Raw genomic sequence first — 27,139 nt, 5'->3', positions numbered from 1 at the left:
AGGTGATTCAGCGTGATTGTGTTCTGTATGCTTCCCTCTCCATTTTGTCAAGTAGCAAAAGTTCCAAAGCCATCCCTTTCTGGTGTTTGGGTCTTCTGTCACAGAAAGTGAGCCACTGAAAAATCAAACTTGCTAATTATGGATGAGTCCTACTCCATTGAATCTTCTCTTTTGCTGAGTTTTGTGTGCCTCATGTTTATAGTCCTTCCATTTTGTGCAGTGATTAATTTTCTGTAATCTGATATTTTCATGTGAAGGAGTACTCCCAGAAGCAGTTAGTTTCGTTGGTGAGTTGTGTCTGCCAAAACAGCAAGAAGAGTAGACAGAGGTTGATTGGCTTAATTGAAGACATGGATCGCGTCGCTCGATGAAAGCCGAGTGTAATCATTTTGTTGTGATCTCCAAGTGTAATGAGTGAATGTGCCTGGGAGATGGCTTCCAAATCTCTGACTGCTCACTACAAGTGGACGAGTCCAGCCATAATCATGTGTGTTACCAACAAGTAAGGAACTGTCTTGTTCAACTGTATAGAAATGTTGTTTATTTATGTGCAACAATTTATGAAAATGTTGTGGTGTCTATTATTATTATTATTTACGTTTTTTGTAAATACATATATGAATTATACATGTTACTATTTATACTATTGTGTTGTTAATCTTAAGCAGTGTAAAAATTATCACGAGGTACATTCAGCCCCTTTTTATCATTACTTGCCATGATTTCTACTTATTATGATTTTATTGAAGAATTTCCAATTTTTAGTGTCCAAACACATCTGGTTAACTGTTAGGTGGATAGGTACATGTGGGAGACTTTACTGAGGAAGGGGAAAATCTTAGGAAGATCTGACTTTTGGAAGGGTTTCTTATTTCATGTTGAATGAGTACTAATAGGGGAATTTGTTTAAGGATTTGGTCAAATGACAGATCTGTAGGGACCCTAAAAAGTGGTAAATAACATACTAGAGGGAAAGCATTGTAAAAATCATTGACCCAGCTGTGAAAATATTGTAAATTTTATGCTGCAGCGGTGAAAAACTTTTACATGCTTCTCAGCTAGAAAAACAGAGAATTGTATAGAGACATACACCTATTTGATACGTGAAACGATATTTATGACTTATTCCCTCTAATCTTCATTGATAGCTAACAAAATACGTGGAGCTATATGAAAAATATAGGGCATTACAAAGGTGACTCAATAGCCACCCAGTCTGTGCGCATGGTGTTGTGTGGGTTGCCTATGTAAAATTCCCTTGGTACTGCCTCACTGTTTATGTGAAGCGAAATATGGAGGAACTGTAAAAAATGGAAAAAATAGTTGAAGTAAAGCTGTAAACAAATAATAATGACAGAAGATTGTATTTTGATAGTAACTTGAATTTAATGAGACGGGTAAAAAGAAGAAGTTATTTAATTATCAACTGTAGCAAACAATGAGCCTAACAGCCCCAGGATAAATAAGGCAGTTTTTGTCATTTTAAATTACAGAGATGTTTATTATGATCATCAACATCACTGCTCCATGTATAGACATATGGTGCCTCCAGTTCATCCAAAGAAACTGAGAATCAGAAATATCTGTGTGCCAAGAGTTGTCTTGTATTCGTGCTTTGTTGGCAATGCCACTGCCAATCCAAAATGACAGTTCTAAACTAGACTGACATCTTTTTTCTATTTAGGGCAAATTACATTCTGCATCATGTGGAAATATGCGTTTCGTTGTTGCAACATTATTCTCAATTGCATCCAAGTTCTTCTTATACATATATCCTGCTGCTAAAGGAGAGAGGGTGAGAAGAACAGGAGTCAAGGTTTTCCTTAAGGTCTTGGACCCACTCTGGTCTTTCCATCCACACTTTTGTTTCTATAGTCTTCTTCTGATGTGCCCTAGCCACCTTAACCTTCTGATTTTTACTGCACATATAATATCTGGGAGTGTCATCACCTTGTAATAAAAAAATTTGAGTGTCGGGGGTAAAATAGTTTCTATGGATTGAAGGCAATTGGATGGTAGATGGTGGGCAACATCGAAAGAGAGTCTGCAGAAAACAACTTGTCTCTGTGCCTTTCTCCCCCCATATCCCTTCTTTGGACAAATTCCATTTGTGTAGAGATGTGCGAATAGTATCCGCGAATACTCGAATACCTCGAATATTATAAAGTATTCGATATTCGAGGTTTCGAATAGTTATGCAAAAGTACTGCCTCGAATACCTCGAATACTTTGAATTTCGCGTCATACACTGTCGCACGCACGTCGTTGGTAGTTGACTCGGAAAAATGTAGAGAACTGTAGTCATTTAGTGCTCGCAGCGTCGATTTACGCAAGTTGACGAATTACATCAAATTCGTGGATTTTAGCCGTGAAAAGAGTTCGACGAGGGGAACCGAAAATGGTCGGGTGAAAAAATCCGAAAATCCCCGATACCCCCCCGATAGGAGAACCTCAGTGCCGTGGGATAGCAACCTTAGGGCATTTCCCACGATCCGCTATCCCCCTCCATTCAGCACTCGCCTCAACCACTCTGAGGCTTTCCTCTTCTCCGAAATCAAACAATATGTCCCAGCTCGCGCAGGGATCGCATTACGAAGACCACTGCTTCGAAAAAAATATCGAGTTACGAGAACAATAAAAACGTGTTTCACGCCCTCCCCCCTTTTCTCACCCACTGACCTTTTTCTGGCTACCTGCTTCGAAGTTCCCCATTTCTGGAGGTCAACTGCTGTGTGAGTACCGTGGGATACTTACATTAGCGCATTTCCCAAGATCCGGTATCCCTCTCCACTCAGCACTAGCCCCCCCCCCTCTGAGGCTTTCCTCTTCTTCGAAATAAAAAAAAAGGTCACAGCTTGCGCAGGGATCATATTACGAAGACCTTAGCTTCGAAAAAATACCAAGTTACACGAGAACAATAGAAACGTGTTTCGGGCCCTCCCTTTTCTCCCCCACTGACCTTTTTTTTCCTACCAGCTTCGAAGTTCCCCATTTCTGTGGAGGTCAACCGCTGCATGAGTCATCTATTAGCACAAAAGGTGTCTAAGAATGACTTTCGTCAATTGATGTTACACCTTTATTGAATTGAAATATTAGTAATGTGCGCGTAATTTCAAAAAGAATAAGACCAAACACGACGTATTTCTGAGTTTATTTAAGCATTTTACGCAAAGAAATAAATGTCAAAATACGACGGAGACTTAGCATTCTGGCGAAACTCGATATGAGCAGCAGAGCTTCTCGGAAGTTGATGCGGTATTTTTTTCCGAAAACATATATCAAGTTACAATTTATGAGTGGTGCTATAAATCTTTAGTGTTACAGTCCCAGACAAAGGGATATTTTCTCAGAATAGTTGGTTTCTCCCTGATAGCAATTCCAATTCATCTTCTTATCTCGTGAGAACTCCCAAAGATGGACTGAAAATAATTGAAGAAAATCCGGTGGAAAAGAGCTTGTATTTTGCAAAATGCCTCAGATTGTCAGCTAGCACTTGGCAGCAGGAGTGGGGGTAAAGCGATGTTAGTTGAAGTAATTATATGCCCAATTGTTTCCATAAAATTAAAATATTCATTAATCAGCTAAATTCCTGTTCGAATCCTTTGAAGGAAATCAAAATTACTCCCCAAAATCTTGTGTTGCCTGCTGCATAGGCAACCGAGTCAAACATTCCAGCATTCATCATTTAGTATTCGAAATTCGAGGTATTCGAATATTCGAGCAATGACTTAATATTCGAATTCGAGAAATCTGCTATTCGACCCATCTCTACATTTGTGCAAGGACACCCATTATGGTGACTAATTGTGACTTTGAGATGGATAGTTCCCCTCTTACTTTCCTTCCTTTTGTATCCTGACACATATTCACTCTATTCGGCCCTCTCTGTTGCTTACACACTCCACTGATTAGCAGATAAACCTAAGGTCGAGGACCTTTTGGAGTTGCACCACTCTGAATGAAATATTCTTATCCTTGCCATCACTGGTGGGTATGACCAGTGGCAGATCCAGAGAGGGGATTGGAAGGGCTATAGCCCCTAAATTATCCAATTTTCACTAGATAAAATGTTAATTTTGTTCAGACCCCCTCGACCCGATTTTGGGAGGTTACCCCCCAGGTTCCCCGCCTAGCCCCCCTCCCTTGTCCCTATCCTGGATCCAGTGCTGGCTATGACATATGAGGGGGTGAGAAGCCTAGGGGTACAAGTGATTTTTTTTCAGAGTTAGGTACAGAAATTGATAAAATAAATATATAAAAACTTGGTGGCCAAATGATACTATGGTGACTCTCCATTCTGTGCTGACATCAAGTGGACAATCAAATGCACTACTTAGTGTAAAGTTGATCTCGTTTGTTTTCTTTAGTAAATCTCTAAACCCAAAATAAATCTAAAACAAAAAAATCACTTTTACCCCCTGGCCTCTCATCCCCTCACGTAATGAGAGGAGGAAAGTGACATCTTATTTCACTGAGTTATTGTTTAAGTATTGAGCTTGGCATTGTACTGAGATCATCAATGTGTACTGCCGCAGTCAACGTCAGTGCCATCTGGGTCCACGAAGAGAGATCTGCAACAGGGTGCAGAACCCCCTTTCCCCTCGCTTCAGCCCTATGCTTGCATTACCTTGTGCCCAGGATCATGTGGACGTGTTCCCATTCATTAAATGTTTGCCTTCTAAAGCCTAGCACTGGGCTCAACGTTTCACCTAACCTCCAACCCTAATGAATGAAGGCAGCAAGCAGTGGTAAATGCTTATGAAACGTTTTTAATTTACATTATCCAGAACTAAATCCTATAATAATGAATAAGTTACTCCAGTTCAGGAGGCAGATAGGTTAATATTTTTTGTAGTGGAAAAATATTATTCGACGCTTTTAGCTCGATTTCCCATTGTAATCATTCTAATGATGATTATTATCATTTATTTTCTAGCTTCTTGAATTTTAAATATCATTTTTGACTTTCAGCTGTCATCACTCCGATTCCGTGAGATATCTTACTTTTTGGGAACATCGAGTTCTTTTCTTCTACTCGTGGTAGGTCATGACCCTTGCTCAGAGTCGTAAAGGGGACGACTAAAGTCGACACACAACTCTTAGATGGACGTGACTGCCCCTGCTTCCTAGACTTCAAGGGAAATGTAAGGAAGTGAGGCATGCACTTAAGGTTTACCCCTTGCAATCACTAAAGGTACTCAGCGGAGCATGAAATGTAGCCAAATGCAGTTGTCTTCCCATACCTGTTGAGCAACCACTTACAGTGTAACTGCCTGTAGTTGACACTTGGCCTCTAGAGCGGCAGCGAAATGATCATTTGTCACCCAGCTGTCTCACCTTTAGGCAAAAGGTAATCTTGCCAGTCGAAATACTTAGAAAATATCCCTTATATACAGCAATGTGTGCTCAATTTTTCCTTGTTCTCTATTTCTTGCTGGAACCAAGTCAAAGTTTCTCCAGTTACAGGCCCTCTAAGCTCAGTAATTCCAATTATGAGTAATTTGAATCTCCGCAAACCCCAGCCAAGAAGCCTGACTATTTTTCATTCATGTGCATGTACCCATTGGCTGCTTACTACCTTGACTAATTTCTTCTGGGTGGTGTTTCATCTAAGTGAGATAGTCTTGGACCCTCTCATGTCAAAGATAAGACACATTTTGTCCTGCTTCTTTCTGCAAGGGCCAACTGTAAATCTAACTAAACTCGTATGCCTTATCCTCAAAATATAACAACAGCCTAACGAGACCACTGGAGGGGGCTTGAGGCAATGTTATTTCTGGCATTATTTCTCCAACCTCTATCCCCATCATATGAGGACTCCGAGATGGTTTTTGGGGGGGCCTAAAACTGGAGATAAGAGAAATAATGTCCCATCTGGATGACCCTCAGCATTACTTCAGTCGTACATTTCAAGCGTTGAAATTGGAAGATCAGTTAAGCTATGCAAGGTTGAGCTAAAGCGATGTGCACAAATACTTTAAATACAATGGCTTTAGAAAAAGATGAAATTTAAGTGATCGCGTCTCATTTCATTCTTTTATGACTACACGACACAATGACACACCACAAGGAACGCAGCATAACCAGAGATACTAATGGAACCGATTTCGAAGAGCAGAAAAACAACGATATCTTAATTCTTTAACCAAGAACCCTATGAGGCTCTAGTAATTAGCTATATGTTCATATCCTGGGACGTAGTCAACCGACATTTCAGGGGGTTGCTCTTTAGTCGAATTAATCTTCGGTAGTGAGGCCAATTACGTCTTTGTAGTGCACATTTACCTTGAAGTTGTTATATAATGAAGCTTTAACTAACCGATGGATCAATCGTGCGAGAATTCTCAATAATATTCGTTTCGCTGTGCAGTGCGTGTGTCAACTTACTTAATCGCCGTACATTTGGCAATGCTGCATTCGTCTATCAACTTGTGTTTTCACACGTGGGAACATATGTTAAGTAGTGTCTGCTCTATATCGTTGATCCAATTTATTTGTAATGAAGCCATTTTCGTCACTGAACGTTCATGAGTTGTGAATTCATTGCCGCTTAGACCATAATTCTTCGCCGAGTATGTTTTTATAGGAAAGGGCTTGTTGAAGCTGTGCTAAGTTTTGATCTTGGGTGAAACTTAACTGCTGTGCTCGTTTGGTACAGCGGTTGCTTTTATTAATGAATTTTGGTGGTTCGATTGAAACTGCCAACAATGGAAAATCAAGACCCAGCCACCCCATCAGTAAGCACGTCCCTGTACACAACTGCAAATGCATCAACTCTGGACTCGAACACTACACTAGGAAGTAGTCTTGGCGATTCAATATTAATATTAGGTAGTACACGAAATGATGACGAATCCGTGGACAGAGACGGCAGTACCATTGGAACGATATGTTTAGATTCGACCGGTGACACGAACAATACCAGTGTGGTGGAAATTTCTAAAACTTCAACTCCAATTGTTCCATACGGTACCAACAAGAAGTCGACAAAGACCGCTGGTGACGGAAGTTTTGCCGTGGTCATCGATGTCGATTCTGAAGGTTTGTGCTCAAGTGTTTTCTACTGCAATGGAAGAAACCACCCTCACTTCCTTGTCATCATGTAAGGCTTCCCTGACCTTAATCCTGATACAATTCAGTTGAGTGTGCCCTCAAGGGAACTCGAGATGTTTTCAATATCTGCTGGAAATAAAACAACCACCCGAAAAGGTATTTTGAAAATGAGGTGACCTCCAATTATCTTTGATTTTTCAGTCACATAAAATTTAAAGCTCGTTACCGTGTGTTGAGCCCTTAATGAAGTAATTAAAATTTCTTATTGATAGGATCATGTACTGTGTTGATTTCGCACAGTTTAAATTAAATTTTACACATCTATGTTTTACAAGGTTATTTAGAGCGCTGATTATTCTTAAGTAAAAAATTATTCATTTTAGGGGTAGCATTTGTTCAGTTCTCATTCTATTTGGAAAATAATTTGAAATTTTAATACGTTCTGAGGAATGCCTTTGGATCGTATATTAACTCCCTTAATACTCTTTTGTGCACCTATAGAATTGTCTAAATAAAAGGCATAAAGTGGGTTCCGTATATTATTTTATGGAGTGTCGCTTTCTTTTTCAAAATTGGTTTTGAGTAATTGGATCAATTACCAGAATACGAAAGTGATGTAATATCACCCATTCCTATACCCCGTTTGCTCATTATTATGTGACTTGTGAATTTGAGAGGAATATTTGACAATTAATGGTGGTCTTTTGTTAGATAACCTGCTTTAAGTGGTGTTTTCGTCCCATCAACTGATATTGGATCTGAAAATTTGTTGTATAGGTAACTGTTCATGCCATCCCCTTAGTGCTCTTAAAGTGCATTGATAGATATGATGGGCAGATTAAACATAGGTCACTATGAGGGAATTTCCTGGCATACTGTCAAAGCTATTTTGACAAAAGATATGATATTATGTTGCTTGTTTCCCCTGTTTTCAGTGCATATTAATGAAAGTCGTGTCGTTGCATCAAGTTACTGTTAGGTGGTAAGTTTGTACTGGTATATCTTCTAGGCCTGTGGAAAGACTAAGGGTATTTATTTCATTGAGGCCTTCATTGCTATGATATAAGTAAAATTATACCACATGTAGGTTTTTGTGTGGTCAGGACATTGGAATTCTTGGGCCAGACACCTTTTGAAACATTGGAAGGCACTCTAAATTACAGACAGCCCACACTTGCAAACAAAATGAGTCCATAAAGGACACTGATGAAGTGAAAAAAGCATCCCAATACGTTGGATCCAGTTATTAAATTGGAATATTCTCCCAAAATTTGGATTCCTCCCCATCCTTGCATGTTCTCATCAAAATTATCTCTATAAAAATGGTAACACTTCTGATAATAACCGTACTAATTTGTGTGCTACCTTCTTAAACTAAAGCTAAGACCCTCCTGAGTTCTGGTGCTTGTTAACAGTGACGTCATGGCAAAATTAGCAGTGCTGGAACGCACTTTCCTTAACTTTTTTTAGAAGTGTGTGTTTTTTTATCTCTCGTTATTATTTACGTTTTATCACAATTATTTTTTATTTTGGTTACAAATGTATGTATTAGAAATTTTTAGGCACCAAAATTGATAAAAGTGTTATATGAGTTTTATGTCTTTTGTTAACCAGTGTCGGAACGGCGTTCCGGCACTATGACACCACTGCTTGTTAACTATTTTTATAGTTCAGCTAAAAAAACTCCGGCTTTCTCCAAGGCTATTTGTCACCTAATGTTCGGTCGAAAGATTTTACAAGCTGTTTATGCTTCTTGTTTTTTTCTTTCAAGTTCACCGCTGTCGCATAATTTATTCATCAGTAGCTACAGCCAAATTAATTAAACTCCAATTTTAGTTAATTATGCTCTTGATGAAGTGAAAACCATGGCTCTTGATCGCGTAAAATTACGGAAACTTATGTTCTTCGAATTTATTCATAATTCTAAGATTGGTTTATCGCAGTCCGCCATTTTCCGAGCCAGTTCCTCGTTTTCTTCTTCCTCATATCCTTCTTTATCTGCCCCAAGGAGATGTACCTCTTGACCCTCCTCGAGAGATGTAATCTTTGAGGAGGAAAGGGTGTACCCTTGAGCTGTGTCCTCCTTGCAAGCATGTCGACCTTGGTTCTGGTAGACTCATTGGGAGAGGAGGGGAAGGATATCTTGTGGCGAAGAATGTAGAGATTTGGTGGAGAGGGTAGTTTAAAGATGTGTGATGCAAAGGTATTAGATTGAAGAACATTTGTTGAAGCACAAAGCACATCAGAGGTGAGGATGTGGAAGGGCGTTTGAGGGGTGAGGGAAGGAGAAGGAATCCTTGAAGCACGAGGATAACACAACTGCCACTTTGATTTGATTTCACCAATATCTTTAGGAAAGTGCTCCTGTGTTTGTTTGAGGTGATGAAAAAAGAAGAGATTTATGTTTTGGAGGAGCTGAAAATACTCAGTCATGGTGTGTTTACATTTGAATTACTGAAACCATCAGTGTGTTCTTGGAGAGGAAGTTGGTGCTGTTTCAAAATATTTCAAACATGTGCGAATGAAACACTGAATCAGTGACATAGCATCTTCATTTGTAGCACATTTAAAGTTTTAGAGAAGAAGAATGTTTATAGAGAATGCCTGTCGTTGTGATACTTTGACTAGGTTTTTCAAATTTTCATCTTTTAATAGTGTACTTGCTGATATGTCCAACGTTTTAGTATGCAATCACAGGTAACAACTAGTAAATACTGAAAGAAAGGCATTAGGGAAAGAGCTGAAATTGTGAAAGTGGAGTGGTCAATGAACTAAAGGAAGCAGTTGGATTTCACTATATCAGTGACAGAGGATGAGGGCTTAAAAGGTAATCAGGTCAAAGAAGATTTTTACTGGTAACAAAGGATGATTAAGATGAGCATCAATGCTAGTAATTGTCATTTGTGTAATAGTTTTGATGTATCAATGAAATCAACATTCTGCTTTAATTGAAGATTGAGCTTTTATTATGCAAAACTTTTTTTTGTTCTGTTGCATATCAACCCAAAGAGCATTTCAAATCCTGAAAAGTGATCCCTTTCCGAGCCCTATTGCTCAATTAGGACACCTCCTAGAGCAATTAAAAAAAATCTGTTCATACTTTTTTTTCGATTTTACATAAGCCACAGCTCAGAAATGGCTGGAGATTAAAAAAAATTGGTTCTTTTCTTTTTCTCAAGATATTCTAAAGGTGGACCATATTTTTGCAAAATCTAAATTAGTGAGGTAGCATTTTTATTTAAATTGCGTTGATTTGACATGGAATGACTCCTACTACGCTAGGAAAGAGGAATAATGCATACATGTCAACTGTTAAAAAGTGGGCAGCTTCATTTAAAGATGGACTCACATCCCTTGAAGATGACACTAGTGAGGGGTGGCCAAAAACTGCAACCACATCGGAAACCATTAAAAAAGTGCATGATATCGTGTTGAACGATAGGCAAGTGAAGGTGAATGAAAAAGTGGAAGCTATTGGGATTTTGGAAGAAAGAGTGCAGACAATCTTGCACAAAGAATTAGGGATGCAAAATCTTTGTGCAAGATGGGCGCTGTATTCTGATCAAAAGCTTGTGTGCTAATAATTTTCACTGCAATTTTTGAAATGATTTACTTGGGATCTGATCAATTTTTTGTGGTGATTTGTCACCATGGATGAGTCATGGACCCACTACAACACGACAGGAATGAAACAGTAGTCCATGCAGTGAATGGTAGCCGGTGGTTCAGGTAGCAAAGTCTATTGCATCAGCTGAAAAGGTCATGACCAGCATTTATGGGTTACAAAAGGGATCCTGTTAATTGATTACCTTGGAAAAGGCAGAACAATTATGGGCAAATATAATTCCAACCTTTGTGGGATGTCAAAATTCATGAGGCTTGAAGAAGTAAAAAAGCTATCTTTTGCCATGCCAAAGTGCCTGCGCATAAGAGTGGGTTGGTAATGGAAAAACTGCGGGATATGGGGTACAATTTGTTCAGTCCTCTTCATTCTCCTGATTGAGCACCCTCAGACTTCCATCTGTTCCCAAAGTTGAAGAAATTTGTTGAAAAAACTCTATCCTGGCTGAGAACTCTTCACCGTACCCTTTTCTCTTAACGTACTTCTATGTTCTTCCACTCAGCTATTGGAGAAGCACCGTCAAGGAACTCATGTCACAACTTTGAAAAAAGGAAAATCTAATATTCAATTCTGTCTGTGGTTTCTTTGACAAGTACTCAAAGTCAATGTAATATTATGGCCATGGTGAGAAACGATACTTACTTTTAACATGGATGAGTTTTAAAACAATGAATAAGAAAGTTATAGGGAAACATGTTTATCTACAATTGCATGGCTGTAACTCTGTTTATAGTAATGGAATAATATAACTGTCACTGAATTTGTAATTTTGGTGCATGATATGAAATATAACCATTTATGTAATATTTTTACATCATTTAAACATGCATTTCTGAGAAAAGGATACATAAACCCTTAAATTGATGTGCAACGTGGCTGATGAAAATTCACTATCTACCCACAACTTACATCACTGTTTTATCCCTTTTCAAAAATGTTTGTGTGTATCTATTTTTCAAATTGAGTCATAGCTGTTTATTTATTGATAGACATGTTCAAATTTAGCAAAATTACCTTGCTTGTAATGTTCAAGCTGCTTTTAAAACTATGCAAACTGCAATTTTTTTCTGTTTTCAAGGGTGCCAAAATTGAAAGGAGTGAGTCAGGTTGAGTGGCATGTCGAATTTGCATTTCGAGTAAGGTTCCTATCGGTTGGTTTGCTTTGGTGTTCTCACTGATCCTTTTGTGCTCTGGCCGTTAGGTTTCAACCCAAGCTCCGAGGAGGAATCCGAGCTTGACCTGGAGGATGAGGAGGGGGAAGACGATGAGGTAGCGGAGGCAACCCGTGGGGCCACCGCGGTGGGGCAAAGCAGCATCGCCAAACTTCCCGAGACTGTCACCTTGCTCACGACGCCAGATGGTGGCTCCGTGTACTTGGTTGGAACGGCTCACTTCAGTAAGGAGAGTCAGGAGGATGTGGCTGAGGTATGATAAATGCCACTTTGTTTCATAAATACTAGAGCTGTACCAACGCCAAACTTTCAACTTGAGTGGGGTTGGGAAGGAATTTTCCAGTGCCTAACTCACGGAGGTTGTAAATATCTGGAGGGGGCACCACTGTTTTCGAGCTTGGAGCCGAGTGTGGCCGGAATGGGGGTGCGTGGGTAGGACAAGCCACGCCCACTTTGACCAAAACATTGACAATCCCATATAGGGTCAATGCCTACTATTTGGTGAAATTTTTGGTCATAACTCATTAATGCATTAAAATAACCTATGGAACACACATCGTAAACCTTTTTTCTTACTTCATTGGTAGGCTTCATGAAGTTATCACTCAAACATCTTTTCCAAGGGAAAAATTATTATCAATCACCATGGTTACGTTCACTACCAGCTCAGCTGAAAATAAAATTTCACGAGAGTAAACTAGTCGTTTACCTGCACTTAAATTGGTATTTAATTTTATTAACAGCCAACGGAAATAAAGTATATTTTCAAGGATATCCCCACCAGTAAGGTGGCTAACAGACTCAAAGTTTATACATTAGTAGAAGCATCGCGAATGATGGGAAAAATCCGATGACAATCACCGGCAATCTACAAATGATTGTGGCAGCTTTTTTCACTTAATTTAGTTAATTTTTGGAACAAAACTTAACCTTCTTAAAATATCAGTCGGATACTGAGTCCAAGTGCTTGTTCAAGTCCAAGTTGAAAGTTCAAGTACTTGATTGGTTGAATAGAGTCATTTGGATTGGTGTGTAGAGAATGGTTTGCAATGTTTATGTTAGTGGGTTTTGAGTGTATAGCAAATTCATGTTTTCTGTCATTATTGATGATATAAAAGGACAAGGAAATTTTTATTATGGTTCTCCTCTGTTTCTACTGAATTTTATGGCTTGGTGTATAGAATGGAAAGAAGATGTGAAGGAATTTTTCTGTCGTTCTGTGCCTAAGGTTGGACATTGTGAGATAAATGAAGAATGCCATGGTAAGGCTGATACGGATAGTCAGATGAGTCAAACTGGCCCTTTGAAGCCATAGAGGGCATAGGCTATACTTAGAGTTTCAACTCCGTGGAAAACATAATTGCTAATGCTTGCTGTCAAGAGTAACTGAGTGACAGTGCATAATTAAGTTACATATATTTATGATTTTTATGCTTTTGTAATCTTTCTAATGTTTAATTTGGGTTTTCTCTCAATATTTCTTCAGGTTATTCGAGCAGTCCAACCACATGTGGTTTTGGTGGAACTTTGTAAAGCTCGTGTGAATATTCTTCAGTTAGACGAACAGACCATTTTGGAGGAAGCTAAGAATATTAACTTTGGTAAGGCATTTAAAATTCAGTTTCAGTCAAATTTCTTTTTACACTATTTTTAATCATCTCTGTGGAATTGTCATAGACTGAGACAGAACCTCAAATCCAGAAAGTTTGGGAGCTAAATGATTCCCAAGTTCTGGAGTTTACTTGTTTAAGCGAATTTGTGTTGATGGCTTGGTTGATAATATGCTATCAGTCACGACACTGTAATTCCAGGGGAAAGCATTACATATATGCAGTTATTTATCAGAACTTTTTAATTAAATTAATGACAATAAACTTATGTAAAATCTGAAGTCTTATGTGTAAGACCTTTATTACTGTGAGCCTAAAGCAACACCACCTGCTGTACCTTAAGTCATTCTATTGGTAACATGTAGTGGGCAATTAGTGGTTCAGCCACTCTCACACATTCTTCAGACATACCGAGGTTTGGTTTTCCCACCGCTGTTGTATTTGGACAAATTGTGAGATTCAGCATGTCTAGTTGATGCAGATAGTCAGTGTGCAATGGGTAAGTGAATGGGTGACACTTCATGCAAATTTAAATATCAAATTATGTAATAAATTGATGTCGACAGACCATAGTTTGTGTTAAAAAGTGCAAAACAATCCCTCAGGTAGCCCCTTCATAACAGCATAGGGTGTGCATGGATTATTCTATCCCTCCACTTTCTCCTTTTTTTATTGAATGAAATGGGAGGAGCTTGTGTTTACATATTGTCTGACATGTTATTTCATCTTCAACAGTCAGTGGACTGACCATATTATTGTAAAATCAAGTTGTTGCTGGACTGGCTGTGTTGTCACAGCAGCTAGTTTGTTATGCTATCGGCTGTATCAATATATATATTAGGCTCCATATCAATCAATGCCCTATGATGATCAGTGTCACAAGTGTTGCAGGTGCCTCCTTTCCTGGCAGCCTGGTGTAATAAAAACAATCAGTTTCTCTATCCACATGTTTCTCTTTGTTTAATAAATGTTTTGTCTTTCAATATTTGCAGAGAAGATTAAATCAACAATCCAGCAAAATGGTCTTTTCCATGGAATAATGAACATACTGCTGCTCAGCATGTCTGCTCACTTGACGAAGGAACTGGGAATGGCACCGGGAGGCGAATTCAGGCGAGCTTTCTCTGAGGTGAGTGATGTTACTCATCAGCATTCTGTTTGAGATCACACCGACAAGTATATTTTCAACTTAGATGATGGATGCTGGAGGGTGATGGATGGATAGAAGCTTTGATGGAGGATGGCTGCTTTTGCGGTATGCCTTTCTTCCTCTTCCCAATTTTGTTAGGTGACCTCATGCCCATTAACCCTTTCGCGTTGGTCGTCGGGTGGTGCCGACGGGCATTTTCATACCCAGAACACCTGACGTTGGGTATAGCTGTCGCGCTATTTTCAATGCAGACGACCGGACGTCGGCTCAGGCCGACGCAAGGGAAGGGAAGTGACCGCTGATATGGCAATTGTCCAATGCATTCAGGCCCGGCCTGAGACCCAGCTTAGCGAGTCCTCAGGGCCACTCCTAGGCAACAAAGCCCGACCCTCCCACTCATTTATGACCATCCTCACCGCAGAAATCCTTTCCATAGTAGTTACGTTTTCAATAGTTTTTTTCAGAGATATGTGTTATTGCATACTACTATGTTTTTATACTTTGAAATGAATTCCTTGTTTTGTTCTGTGACCAATCAATTTTTAAACAGAATTTTAGTGTTAAAAATAAAGGACTTCTAGACTTATTAAGACTTATAGTCATATTACCTTATATTTACTAACTTTGTTATTATTAACGCTAGAAACCCATTTAAAATTCCAATGCTTTAAAAAACATTAGTAATTCTTTTAGAAGAGTAAATAATTTAAAATCAACTGCAATGTTTGGTTGAAAAAAACAATGGTAACGCAATAAGTTGACTGTCGATTCGTGCTATGCTAGGGTTAGAGGGTGAAGTCCAGTGGCCGGGGTAAGGAGCGGGCGCGCGATATGGGATACGGGCGTTGAGCTGGGTGCCAAATCTGAGGGACGAAAATACCCAGACAACTCACCCACAAAAAAGAGCTCCATATAACAGAAAGGTATAAAATATTCTTATGCTACTTGTAGCATGAAAACGTTTTTCTATTGTAGGCACCGGCAGGAAAGGGTTAATTCAGTTCTTTTGGGTCATCCAAAAATGGAGTTTTACCTCTCATATCAGTACCTTGCTTTCTTGCAGGATATTTTCTTTGTCGAGATTTTTAATGCATGATATTGAAACGATCGGGCAGGCTCCTGGTTTTAATAAAACTTCTAAAAGCCTTTTTCTCACATAGACACGAGTATTGAATTATAGAAATACAATCAAACTTAAGCGGCATACAGGTGCCCGTACAAAAGAGAGTAATAGACAAAAGATGGCCACTCCTCCGTGGCCCCTTCCTCAGAACTCCTGCCCGACTCTCTCTCTCCCGCCGACCAGCCGATCCGGTCCGGTCTCTCTCCTCCCTCACGTCAATGGCACATGTGCTGTGACTGCCATTGGTGCCCTCTCCACTCCCGCAGTGAACTACATCCCAAAACTGCACAATATTATGGACTTGAAGATTGTGAATGTATTTGGAAAATATACTTTGCCTGTATTCTGCTTAAATTTTATGTAGTTGAAGATCATTGTAGTTTAGACTGGATTAACTTATTTGTGGAATGAGTGTACAAATCTTATAGCTCCAAGGTTTTATTGGGTCAATTTTTGGATAGTAGTAGAAACAGCTGTAAAACAGGTGAAATCTCTATGGCAAGTTTTTATTTGGGATTGTTAGGAAACCTCTAAATGTTATCAGGAGTTGACATTCAAGTTTTCTCCATTGGTTTTATTTCCCTCTTAAATTATGGCTTTGGTTGGACAGTGAAAAGGTGAGGATATGATAATTGAAGAAATCTTCTAAAATTAAGCAAGAGTTTTTTTCCACCACTTATCATCTTCCACATTACTGCAGCGGACATCCTAAAAGAAATAATTACGTTTTATGAAGTGAATTATAATGGAAAGAATAAGCCTCGTGTATCCCTGCATTAAGATGCGATAATCCCGGGGTAATTACATGTTGTAGGTCTCAAGACCCTCTCGTCGTCGTCGCCCAGGGATTGATCGGGAAAATCGCTCAGAAAAAGGAAAGAACTCATGTCGGCAACAATCACACTTTCTTCTTGCTTCATTCGTGTACGCACGCCAACTGCCCAGCCTACTCTCTCCTCTGGTCAGCGCTTCCGTTATTCTCTCGGGTGCATAGCAGGATCACGTTCTTAAGCAAGATGTCATACCTTCTGTGGCCATGCAAGCACATCCTGTCGCCGAAGAGGCTGGGTGGTGGGGGATCGTGTGAACCGAAAGGAAAGTAGTTATCGCTGACTTTGGATGGGAAAGGAAATAAGGCAAGGAAGGCAACAGTCGCCCCTTACAATATGGCTTTTATTTTTTGTAAAGATCATAGAAAAAATCAAGGGTGGGTGAAAAGCATGCAGGGATAATCTGTTCCACAAATAATCCATGCATGGATAATCTGTAGCAGAGATAAGCCCAGCATGGATTATCCGGAGTTGACTGTAGTGGGAGGAGTCGACTGTAGTAGCTCCCAGTTGTTGTGAGTGAAACTTGAGTTAAAATTGCTATGGTTCTTGCTGTCTGTTTCTAGATTGGAATGCCACGAGTTTGAAAGAGGTTTCACCTGTTTTACAGACAGACTGAGTTGACGGCTATTTCCTCCCTTTTCAGGCAAAGCAGGTTCCGCATTGCGTGGTGCACTTGGGTGATCGTCCTATCAAGCTGACTCTGCAGCGTGCCCTGGCCTCCCTCTCCTGGTGGCAAACGCTGAAGCTCACCTGGCACATCATGTCCAAAGAATCCATCAGGTCAGTTGAAAGCTTTTTGACTGGTTCTGGAGTCGAAGGTTCACTCACTCAATCCGAGGGTAGGGCTCACCCTGGACTGATCCACTGACGTATGAATGTCTCACATTTTGGGTTGAATGGCCGGTTTCTTTCTGTGGGCCATCTCAAATTTCTTAGAGCTATGGAATTCATTGAGTTCCTCCCTGGAATTCTTTGCAAATTCTCCCCTTCCCAAAGTTGGAGAGATAGGTAGAGATGTAGCGACTGCTGATGGGTATTCATGCACAGTTTGCACTCCTTCCTTGAGGACAGGTGATTCAAAAGCAGCGTGAGGGAAGCAGAAATAAGTGATGATAGAAGGAGCTGAAAGAAAGATGCCAGGCAAAGCTCTTCAACAATTTGTGGAAATCAGTTATCATAGGACCCAAGCAAAGAGTGATACAATAAGACGGATAGCTAGTGAGTTACACACATGTGAACTTAGGGAAAATAGTCAACAATGTCTCTTCAGCTGGGATACTGGACAGAGAATAAGTTTCGGTTGAAAACATTGGCATTCTCCTAGCAAAGTTTTATCTCAGGGATACTACCTCTATGACCATGTTCCCTATCAATTTGTACCCTGTTTGCGGTCGCTGTCCACAGGTATGGTTTGAGTCTTACAGTTATCAATTGTTGTCTGATATAAGGAAGCTGCAAATAATTAAACCCATGTTACTAATGTGTGGAGTGCAAACGTGCTTAGGATGCAAGCCTTTCCATATACATGTATATTAACGATGGTAGATTCCCCTGTCTAACTGCATTGTCTATGTCTTCTTTTTGCCATGGGGTTGTCAAATGCCGATGTTGTTTGGGCTGTGGAGCAAAGAGGAAGTCGAGCGATGCAAGCAGCGGGACCTGCTCGAAGAGATGCTGGCCGAGCTGACGGGAGAGTTCCCAGCCTTCAGCCGCGTCTTTGTGGCCGAGAGGGACCTCTACTTGGCCAACTCCCTACAGATGGCAGCTCTGCCCATCCCTTGCCCATCCTCCCCTCTAGGTCAGTTGGCTCGTCCATTAGAAATTGTCACCTCTGGCAGGGAAGCCTCTGCAATATGTATGCATCTCATGCTACAAAAAAATTGGATGCTTCAAATAAATGTATGGACTTGTTTGATTGAATGTATTTTCCTTAACTGATGGAGCTGTGTGAAAGGCTTGATCATCAAATGATTTTTCCTTTTCAAAAAGTTAGCCCTAGTGATTAATATGAATGTACATGTGTGTCCATTATTTTCAAAAGCAGCCTAGAAAATGCTTTTAAATTATAGCTGAGGTTGGTGATCGTTATTTGGGTTCCTTCCGTGTTGACTCATATTTTGCGGACGACAGTTTTGGGCACTAAAAAAGAAGATGGGAGCTGGAACGCGCTCAAAACTGTCGTCCGCACAATATGAGTCAACACGGAAGGAACCCGAAAAACAATCACCCATTAAGTCACTGCAGAAGCCTCCGCAATAATTATAGTTGGGGTTGTCAGTTAAGCACAGTCTCAAGTTTTAAGTTAAAAGATTTTGTTTTACATCAACATACTTCCCAGCAACTACATCTCAATAGGGGTATGGTACAGGCATGTCCTTTAATCTTTATCTTTCCTTTAACCAACCTCTCTGGCATGAGAAAGGTACTTTTCCACCTTGTGTTTTGGTCCTGTACCTATTTACGATGTGGCAAATTTCTATAATTTTTTTGTTGATTGGTAAAATGCAACTCGTAGCCACTGTTAGGATGTACTACCTACCTTCTTCAGTTCATTACAAAATTGTAAAGTTATGGGCTATTTTCCTCTTATGCCACAACTTCGCTCCAAAGCTCCCTACCTGATGAATGAGTCTCCATAGATAGCTCAGCTACATGGTTTTTTGTTAAGTATTTAATATAATTTGTCAATTAATGTTTCTATAATCCAGACTTAAGTTTGTCAGTATTTTCCAGGACTTGAGATTCTTAATCTTTTCAGTGCCTGCCGTTCTGGGTCATTCCCTTGGAGTTGCCTTTCTGTTCCTAAAACTCGTGATTTATTTGATATTTCATCTTGAAATTAGGACCCTTGTCATGAGTCATTGTGTTCTATTTTGCAGGATACATCCCAGCCAAGGTGGTTGGTGTGGTAGGGATTGGCCATGTCCCTGGGATAGTGCAGCATTGGGGAAAGGTGGATCAAGATGCCATTCCTGCCATCATGGAGTGAGTAGTCAATTCTCTCAGACTCAAAACCCCATTTCATGAAAGTAATTCATTAGATAGAAGCAAAAGATATATGACGAGGAGAAGTAAGTCCTCCATATTCAGCCAACATCTCGTAAGTTTAAAATAACTGGGCACGAAAGATTCCATCTACTTTTCATTCAGTTGATCATGAGTCATCAGAGTTCCGGTGCATTCAGTTTGGGAGAAGACTTCATTAAAAGAATATCTTGCTCGCCAGAATGTAAACACCAACAAACCACATAAGGCCTGGGAGTAGCTGAGAAGTGGTAACACGCTTGGAATGAGGCTGGCATGTCATCAACTTATCTGCGATAGGGTTAAGGAGGTCAATTTAACATCACAAATAAGTTAAGGAGGTGACGATTGAAAAAACAAAAATATCTCTTTATTTAAAAAAATTACTAAGAACAACGAATTATAATAGGTAAATCAGCCCAGTGTTTAGTTTATGTATGAATGTGAATGTTATAGACCCTTGAAATCCTGGAGTCATGCATCAATGTTGAGGACGTGGAAGTGTCCGTGAGTGAATGCTTAGATTTAGGAATCAGTAAAATTATTATTTGGAGGTGGGATTGTGTTTTCCTTTGTGTTGACCGAATGAATTGGCTGTTAAACAGTCTGCCAATTAGTGAAAGCCTGATACGAGTAGGATTAGCAGCTTGAAGTATTATGCCCAGCAAAGACAAGAGATTGAAGACGCCTTTGTTTATGTTGGCTGAAGCCTCAATACTGCGTAGTTTTTCCCAAGAAAACAAGATCATATTTTCAACAATTAAAAATTCGGGGCTAAGGGTAAGTAATCTGAAGATGCTGTGGCATGGTCATTGAAGAAATTTTCTTAGTTAAAGCAAAGAAATTCCCAGAAACCTCACCATTGCTGATGAAAGTCATACAATCTTGAAGTTACCTGGATAGACCCTTCAGGCCTCTGGTAGACATTGTCTGGTGCTAACCTTTGATGAGAATACTTAAAAAAAAACCTTTATAACGAACCTTGATGTAGCAAAATTTTACTAAACATTCTGCACATTTTTTAGAAACAGTTCAGTTATTCATTCCCCCGATGATTGTTCAATCTCTTGGGAAGAGTCACACTATGTGCCTATCTTATTTTGCCTTAAAATTTTCCACGGCTGAAATTCTGTTGCATAACCCCTAATAGAGATTTTAAACAAAATGATTCATGAGTAGGACAAGCATCGTAGTGAGGCAACACATGCAAAGAGAGGATCAGAACTCTTTCCACTTTCTCCTATGGGACGCTGCATTCACTGAAGCATTAATTGTAAATTTAGGATCCAGATGCGATGTCTTCAGGGAATTTGGATCCGATGTATCCGGTGAAGGGCAATATCTGCTGATATTTGAATCGAAGGTATCCAATCAGACCATCCTTATTTGTAATGCAATTTCTCTAAATTCCACATTATCCTAAGGGTTTCTCTTTATTGTGACATATTAACCTGCCTACACACATCTGAATGACCGTTGCAATCCGGCTCTCCAACCAGGAATGAGTGAAATTCACTCGCTTATGACTCAGTCTGGGGGACCTCCATTCTTACCAATCCCAACCGACCTTTGGGTTAAATTATTGACTTAGTCGTATTTTCCTGTTTTCCAAATGATCTCAGGAAAGTTTATATTCTTACTCTGAAATTTGGTTTTATTTATTTAGTTTAAATTTGCTTTAATCCTTTTCATTTCCAAGAGTTCCTGCTCCATCGCTTACAAGTCGAGTGCTGAAGATCACGGTGAAGGCTTCTCTGCTGGGTCTCCTTGTTTGGGGTTGCGTGCGCATCCTGCCCATTCCTCCTTTCTCCAGGGACATCGCACGTGGCGCAGAAAATTCATTGCGCACCATCAAGGCTACTGTGCAAGGCTTCTTTCAGGTATTCCAGTCTTCTGTCTTTTCATTATTGCATGGAATAACCCCCAAGTGTGTTCATATCAAGGGCAGTTGAGCTAGGGAAGTAGAAATGGTTTGGATTGGTGCGCTGGCTAGACTGTAAGCCTCCCAGGGCCCAGGTTCAAATTCCAGTATGATTTTTCAGAGGTCTGATCCATAGCTAGCATGCTGAGTAGTAGGCACCGTCAGTACAGCACTAGGGTGCCTCGATTTGTTCTTAATAAAAGGCACTCAAGGGGACACAATAAAAGGCAATTTCCTAAAGGAATTTAGGTGACATATTTGGTGTAAATTATCAATTTATTTCCTAAGTTATACCTCATTGCCAAAAAAGAGTGCTTGCTCAAACCAATTTTAAATTATGTACAACTTTAACACTTTTCATTAAAAAATTTGAAGTTTTTAGGCAAAAATGAGAACAGAATATATAAACCGATTTGGAAAAAAATAATCATATTCGTAATACACGTTCTTTTATGCAATTTTTTCTGGGTACTACGATTTACTCCTAGAAAAAAGTGGCAAAACAAGGCACTCTAGTGCAGCACTCCAATTGTTGGATGAGACAGTAAGCCGTGGTCCATTTGCATGTCTTTTGTCAGAAGTAGACTTTTGCTGAGGCTGAGTTTCTCTCCACTCTCGCTTCCCTAGCCATCTCTAACTTTTTTCTTAATATTCTGATGATTTGATTGTATGCCTCTACGTTTTAACCTAATTGAACCTCCACTTCACATTTAGACTCATTTTGGTTTGACTGTTCAGAAATCATCAATTTGGATGTTATAATTTGTCCTTTAACTTTTGCTTCCATGGTCTGAACAAATATATTTACTATTTTACCTAATAGTTTATCGGTTTTCACTAAAACTCATTTCAAATATCTTTGTGACTGAGAGGCAGGAATAGGTTTTTCAGGAAGTGGGGAGGGAAGGCCTGTGACTTCCTGAAAATCAACCAAAATACGTTAGGCAGAGTCTAACCTCTGGGAAATTCAGATGCTTTCAGACCTCCATGGTGTACGCTATGTGAGTAAGTTAGCTGTGTTGCCAAGTCAGGAGGTTTTTTTAGACAGTCTTTTGTTTCTATTCTATTACAAAGTCTTTTGTGAAAACATGGTGACGCCCACCTCTACCTGTCTCTCCCTGCCATATCCCTGGTGTTGCAGGCCCCACCTCCTGCCTCAACGCCACTCGAAACATTCAGAGCTTGCATGACTGGGTTAGTCGCAAAGATATTTGTAAATGGTCATAGTGATTGCTTTTTCAACACAAATTCTTGTCTACCTTGACCTTTATGAATTAAACCACTTGAGTAGTGTTCATTTGATTTCACTTATTTCTCGTCAATGATTTTCATTTTGCTCGTACTTGTTTTGACTGGCATGCCCATATCTTTTCCCATGAACTGCTGAGCCCCCCCTCCTTTCCCAACCTCTCATCCCTCCCTGCCTACCAAAGAAACACTGCTGCAACCAATTAGTCTTCTGGATTATGATGTTAGAAAAGTAATTTATGGGTTGATTATTGCATATTGTGTGGGAAGAATGTGCTTAACTTTAAAAAAGTAGTTTAACTAGCTGAAAATTGGTGGAAATGGCATTTGGGTATCCTAGATTAAAATCCAAAATGGTACAAAAAATTCCACTTTTTGCACATTTTTTTTGGGTTGGAGAAAAATTAATTGCACACATCTATGCATTTTTTGCATCTATGCATTGAAAAGGTTAAAAGTTGGCTTTTGGTGACCTCTGACATTTCCCTAATTAAGCACTTCTTAGTCATGTTGAAAGTATTTATACCATTGTAATTCTATTCTTATGTATTTTAATTGTTGTCCATACTCTTGCAAACAGGTGTAAGAAAATCTGGTATTTCTAATACTGCTACATATGAAGATATTGCATTTAAATAATGCGTAGTAGGCAATCCATGATAGGATTATTTGCAACTTAATGAGGTTTTTATCTAGGACACTCAAAGACCGTATCCACCAGTTTTCAGCTTGTTGAACTGCTTTTAAAAGTTCAGCAAAATTTGGCCTACACTAATTGAAATAACATAGAGATATGTAGTTGTATTTGTCTTAATGTGTAGTTTTGTGTAATTTCAGTGAGAGGTGTGAATGTGCTGTGGAGTGCTTTGGTTCAGTGCTTCGCGACTATTCTCCTCTCTGGAACACTGCTCCTTGTCTTCATCATGGTTATTGGTATCTCTTTGGTTTATTGGTTTTTACGTGGACTATTTTTATGGCAAGTGATTGCAACACACAAGGAGCTGAGCAAAAGACGTGGGCCATGTGGTGCTGATCGACCTGCTACCATGTCAGCAAATGTAGGCCAGTTGACCTGTGTGTCCGAGCGGCCGTCCTGTCTGTTGACCTCTTACGGTCACTCTCGATGCTCCTCAGAAAACACAAGAGGAATTTCAGTTCAACAGCTGTTGTACATTTTAGAACATAATGTCTATGTTGTTTTTAGTCTATGTAATAGGAAATATTATTCAGATTGTAATGAACATGGTTTTTTAATTCGTGCAGGGAGTTTCATTGACTCGAAAATTGGTAAGGAAACTCTAAGAATTAATTTGAATTTTGATGGTTGGACGAAAGAGAGAGCCTTATGTATCCCTACAAACCATATGAACTTCTCTGTAACGTATTTCAGAGCAGCTTGTATTTGACTTATGAATTTTATCATAAATTGTTGCTTTATCACTCTTTTCTCATTTTTAATTGTTATGAATATTCTAAATCATTAAAAATGGCCATTCCTTGTTTTCATTCAATTTTACCCGGCAATGTGACCTGCTATGTTGAAAGCTTTCCTACAAGTAGAAATATAGGAGATGATGTTTTTAAATCAGTCAACTGTTATTATTCCTTTATCACCAGTCAGTTTTTTAACTTGAGAAGAACTCTCAGAAGCTTAACTTCAATATTTTGGGGACTGGAGGGTGGTGATACGAGGCCACCTGTGGATTGCGAAGTGTGGGTGGGGGTTGTTTCGGAGGTGCATGGGGGTGGGGCGGTGGGAGACAGAACGCCTGCTGCTGGCAGTGAAACACGGCTAGGGGGAGAAAAGGAGGGGAACGTGAAACGGGAGAATAGGGGGCTCGGAGATGGCGAAGAATGTTGCTCCCAAGAAGCGGGCGGAGCCACTGGGGAAGTCAGCCAGTCCCTTCCGAACGAAGATGAATGCAGTGGTCTCCTTGTCGATGAGTATGAGCATCCATCTCCAGATCTTTTCTATGTGCCCACAAATGTCTATGGCCCAGGCGTTCTTCCTGAAGTGTTTGACTCGTCCTATGTGGGTTGTAGTTGCTCTGTCGGTAGTTTAGTGTGCAGCGAAAATGGTCTCAAGTGTGCTTGTGTGGCTCGAAGCCTCGGCCTCAACTACATGCGGGAGGGGTTGCTGACGGAGGAGAAGATGAGTGGGCCGTGGCATTTGCCTGTGGTGGAGTGCGGGGAGACGTGTGGGTGCAGTGCGGGTTGCGGAAATCGTCGAGTTCAGTTTGGGCCTTTGACCACGCTGCAGGTGTTTGAGACTGCTGCGGAAGGAGAGGAAGCGAGGGAGGGGCGTGTTATGGAGGAAAGTGTGAGGCCAGAAGAAAAACCATCTTCTCAGAGTGAGCCTTCTTCCAAGATGAATAAAGGCTTGGGTCTGCGGACGTTGGCCTTTGTTCCCCGCGGATCTTTCGTGTGCGAGTACGCTGGTGAAGTGATTGGGAGGGATGAAGCGATGAGGCGGTGGAGGAGAGACTCATCTGAAGGGAAAGGCAACTACATCCTCGCATTGGTGGAATCCAATGGAAAAATCTCAAGCACCTCAATGGCTCCTACGGTAAGTGGTGAGAAATTTGCTACTGAAGGAAAAGTTGAAGGGAGGGTGCGAGGAGATAAAAATTATCAGGTGGCAACGTACATTGATCCGACTCGAATTGGAAACATTGGAAGATATGCTAACCACTCTTGTAATCCCAATTGCATGACCATCAGTGTAAGGTTTCAGGGCACTGTGCCACATCTCTGCTTGTTTGCTGCGAGGGATATTTTGCCAGGGGAAGAGGTCACTTTTGACTATGCAGGAGTTTTTAAGGGCGAATCTGTGGGATGCGTGTGTAATGAGGAAAAAATTAAAAGCCCCAGTTTTGGCCAGAAAAGAAAGTCATTTAAGCTAGATGGTGTGTGCGCAAAGGATATGGCGGAGAAGAGATGCAATGTCTCCAATAAGTCTCAAGTGTTGGAGCAAGTGTATGAAAAACACGATGGTGGGAGAGAGGTTACATCTGAGAGTCACAATTGTGATAAACTTGCGGAGTACTGTTCTTCTGAATCTCAGGTGTGCTTGAAGGTATCAGGATTATCTCAGTGCAAAGATGAGCAACCTGGAACATCCCAGATTCACCATAAGAGTTTATCAGACTCTGAAAAAGCTTCCAAGCATGGTGAAATGATGCTGGTTGGGTCCAGACATGAAGATGAAATGATAAGAACTCCATGTTTGTGCCAAGATAAAAACTGCCGTAAGTTTCTTCCATTTACTGAACTTTGGATTTAATTTTAATGAAGTCAATGGTGATTTTAGAATAGTAGTCAATATTAAGAGGCTGGAATGAAGTGAAAATTGACGGATGTATTGTGTTACTCAGAGTGTAGCCCTCCTTTAGCTTCCTCTTTTTGTTAACTAAAACTTGTGGTGAAATTTACATTCATCCATAATTCAATCCTCATAAGCTAAGGGGAAGTACATGGAGAATTGTGGCATAATTACCGTATTTACCCATAGAAGACGCTCACCTTTTATTTGGAAATGCCAGTGAAAAAAAGGGGTTGCACGGCTTACACAAATCCTCCAAATTTTAATGTAAGCTGCATACCATTTTCCCTCAAATTCTTTTCGTTTATTTCTTCAGAGTTTAGCATTGAACTAGGAAACCTTAGCAGGAATTACATTTCTAACATTATTTAACCTTGTAAATTTATCAATTTAGCAACGAACCACGAGTACCTATATCACACCACACCCAAAAGTTTTTTTCCTCACGATCTGGCCCAAAAATGGGGGTGCGTGGCGTGCCTTGGCTTACATGAGTAAATATGGTATGAAGCATGGTTATTGATTTAATATTCTAATTTAGCTATGGTAGCAGATTAATGAATTGACCCTTCTCATTGAAAATTATTTATAAATTTAAATCATGAAATAAACCAGTTACAACACGTTCTAATTATTTGCAAGAAGGCTTTAGTTATACATAGAAAGCCTGAGCGAAATAGATATTTAGTAAATGGGGGTTTATTTCCTTTGGTCCTATACTTATGAATAATCATTACCATTATTGTTTAACTTTATTCAAAACCTAGACCTTATAAAAGCTTTTCCTTCTTTGGAAGTTTGCCTAGAATCTAGGGCAATAAATTCAAAATAGGCTCTCTGTCACTGCCAAAATTTGTGGTTGTGCTCTAGCCTCAATCCAAATGGCTTTCGCAGTCTTCACCATACTTCCTCATCATTTTCGATTATTTCATGTTAGCCATGTCTAATTTGCCCTGAATCTGTTAATGTTTTCTGCATTCCCAAATGTGATTGTTATTTTTTAATTCCCTCTTAGAACAGTTTTGAGGCTCGGTGACTTTATTCCTGTCTTTCATTTTCTT

General features: G+C 39.9%; 3 protein-coding genes across 4 annotated transcripts in view; all 3 read left to right on the top strand.

Annotated features, from left to right (window-relative positions):
- LOC124156093 (syndetin) overlaps nucleotides 1-975 on the top strand; it is a 31,434-nt gene extending 30,459 nt beyond the window's left edge. The window contains exon 18 of the mRNA XM_046530418.1: nucleotides 258-975. Within this exon, the coding sequence (XP_046386374.1) occupies nucleotides 258-371 (114 nt within the window). The 3' untranslated portion in view covers nucleotides 372-975. The remainder of the gene's footprint in view (nucleotides 1-257) is intronic.
- Nucleotides 976-6,374: 5,399 nt separating this feature from the next.
- LOC124156082 (traB domain-containing protein) lies at nucleotides 6,375-24,341 on the top strand. 2 transcript variants are annotated; one of them, XM_046530397.1, is made up of 9 exons: nucleotides 6,375-7,041; nucleotides 11,877-12,100; nucleotides 13,334-13,448; nucleotides 14,450-14,586; nucleotides 17,207-17,343; nucleotides 18,189-18,361; nucleotides 19,443-19,548; nucleotides 21,287-21,467; nucleotides 23,594-24,341. In XM_046530397.1, exons 1-9 carry the CDS (start codon nucleotides 6,708-6,710, stop codon nucleotides 23,594-23,596), a joined length of 1,410 nt encoding a protein of 469 aa, XP_046386353.1. In that variant the 5' UTR covers nucleotides 6,375-6,707; the 3' UTR covers nucleotides 23,597-24,341. The 2 variants fall into 2 exon arrangements, with proteins under 2 accessions (XP_046386353.1, XP_046386361.1); XM_046530405.1 differs by lacking the exon at nucleotides 6,375-7,041 and adding an exon at nucleotides 7,115-7,209.
- Nucleotides 24,102-26,292, top strand: LOC124156071. Its single transcript, XM_046530385.1, has one exon. It carries the CDS (start codon nucleotides 24,102-24,104, stop codon nucleotides 26,037-26,039), a length of 1,938 nt encoding a protein of 645 aa, XP_046386341.1. The 3' UTR covers nucleotides 26,040-26,292.
- The last annotated feature ends 847 nt before the right edge of the window (nucleotides 26,293-27,139 follow it).

The sequence above is a fragment of the Ischnura elegans genome, chromosome 1, assembly GCF_921293095.1.
Source record: "Ischnura elegans chromosome 1, ioIscEleg1.1, whole genome shotgun sequence".
Lineage (NCBI taxonomy): Eukaryota > Metazoa > Arthropoda > Insecta > Odonata > Coenagrionidae > Ischnura > Ischnura elegans.
Note: the sequence above shows the minus strand (reverse complement) of the source record. Positions and strands in the feature narration are given on the sequence as shown.

What these genes read in the sequence shown, in the direction of transcription:
- LOC124156071 (XM_046530385.1), top strand. Translation starts at nt 24,102, where the DNA reads ATGTATCCCTACAAACCATATGAACTTCTCTGTAACGTATTTCAGAGC.
- LOC124156082 (XM_046530397.1), top strand. Translation starts at nt 6,708, where the DNA reads ATGGAAAATCAAGACCCAGCCACCCCATCAGTAAGCACGTCCCTGTAC. An exon ending in CATCGATGTCGATTCTGAAG is followed by an intron (nt 7,042 to 11,876) that starts GTTTGTGCTCAA and finishes TCTGGCCGTTAG; the next exon opens with GTTTCAACCCAAGCTCCGAG. An exon ending in GCCATTCCTGCCATCATGGA is followed by an intron (nt 19,549 to 21,286) that starts GTGAGTAGTCAA and finishes TTCATTTCCAAG; the next exon opens with AGTTCCTGCTCCATCGCTTA.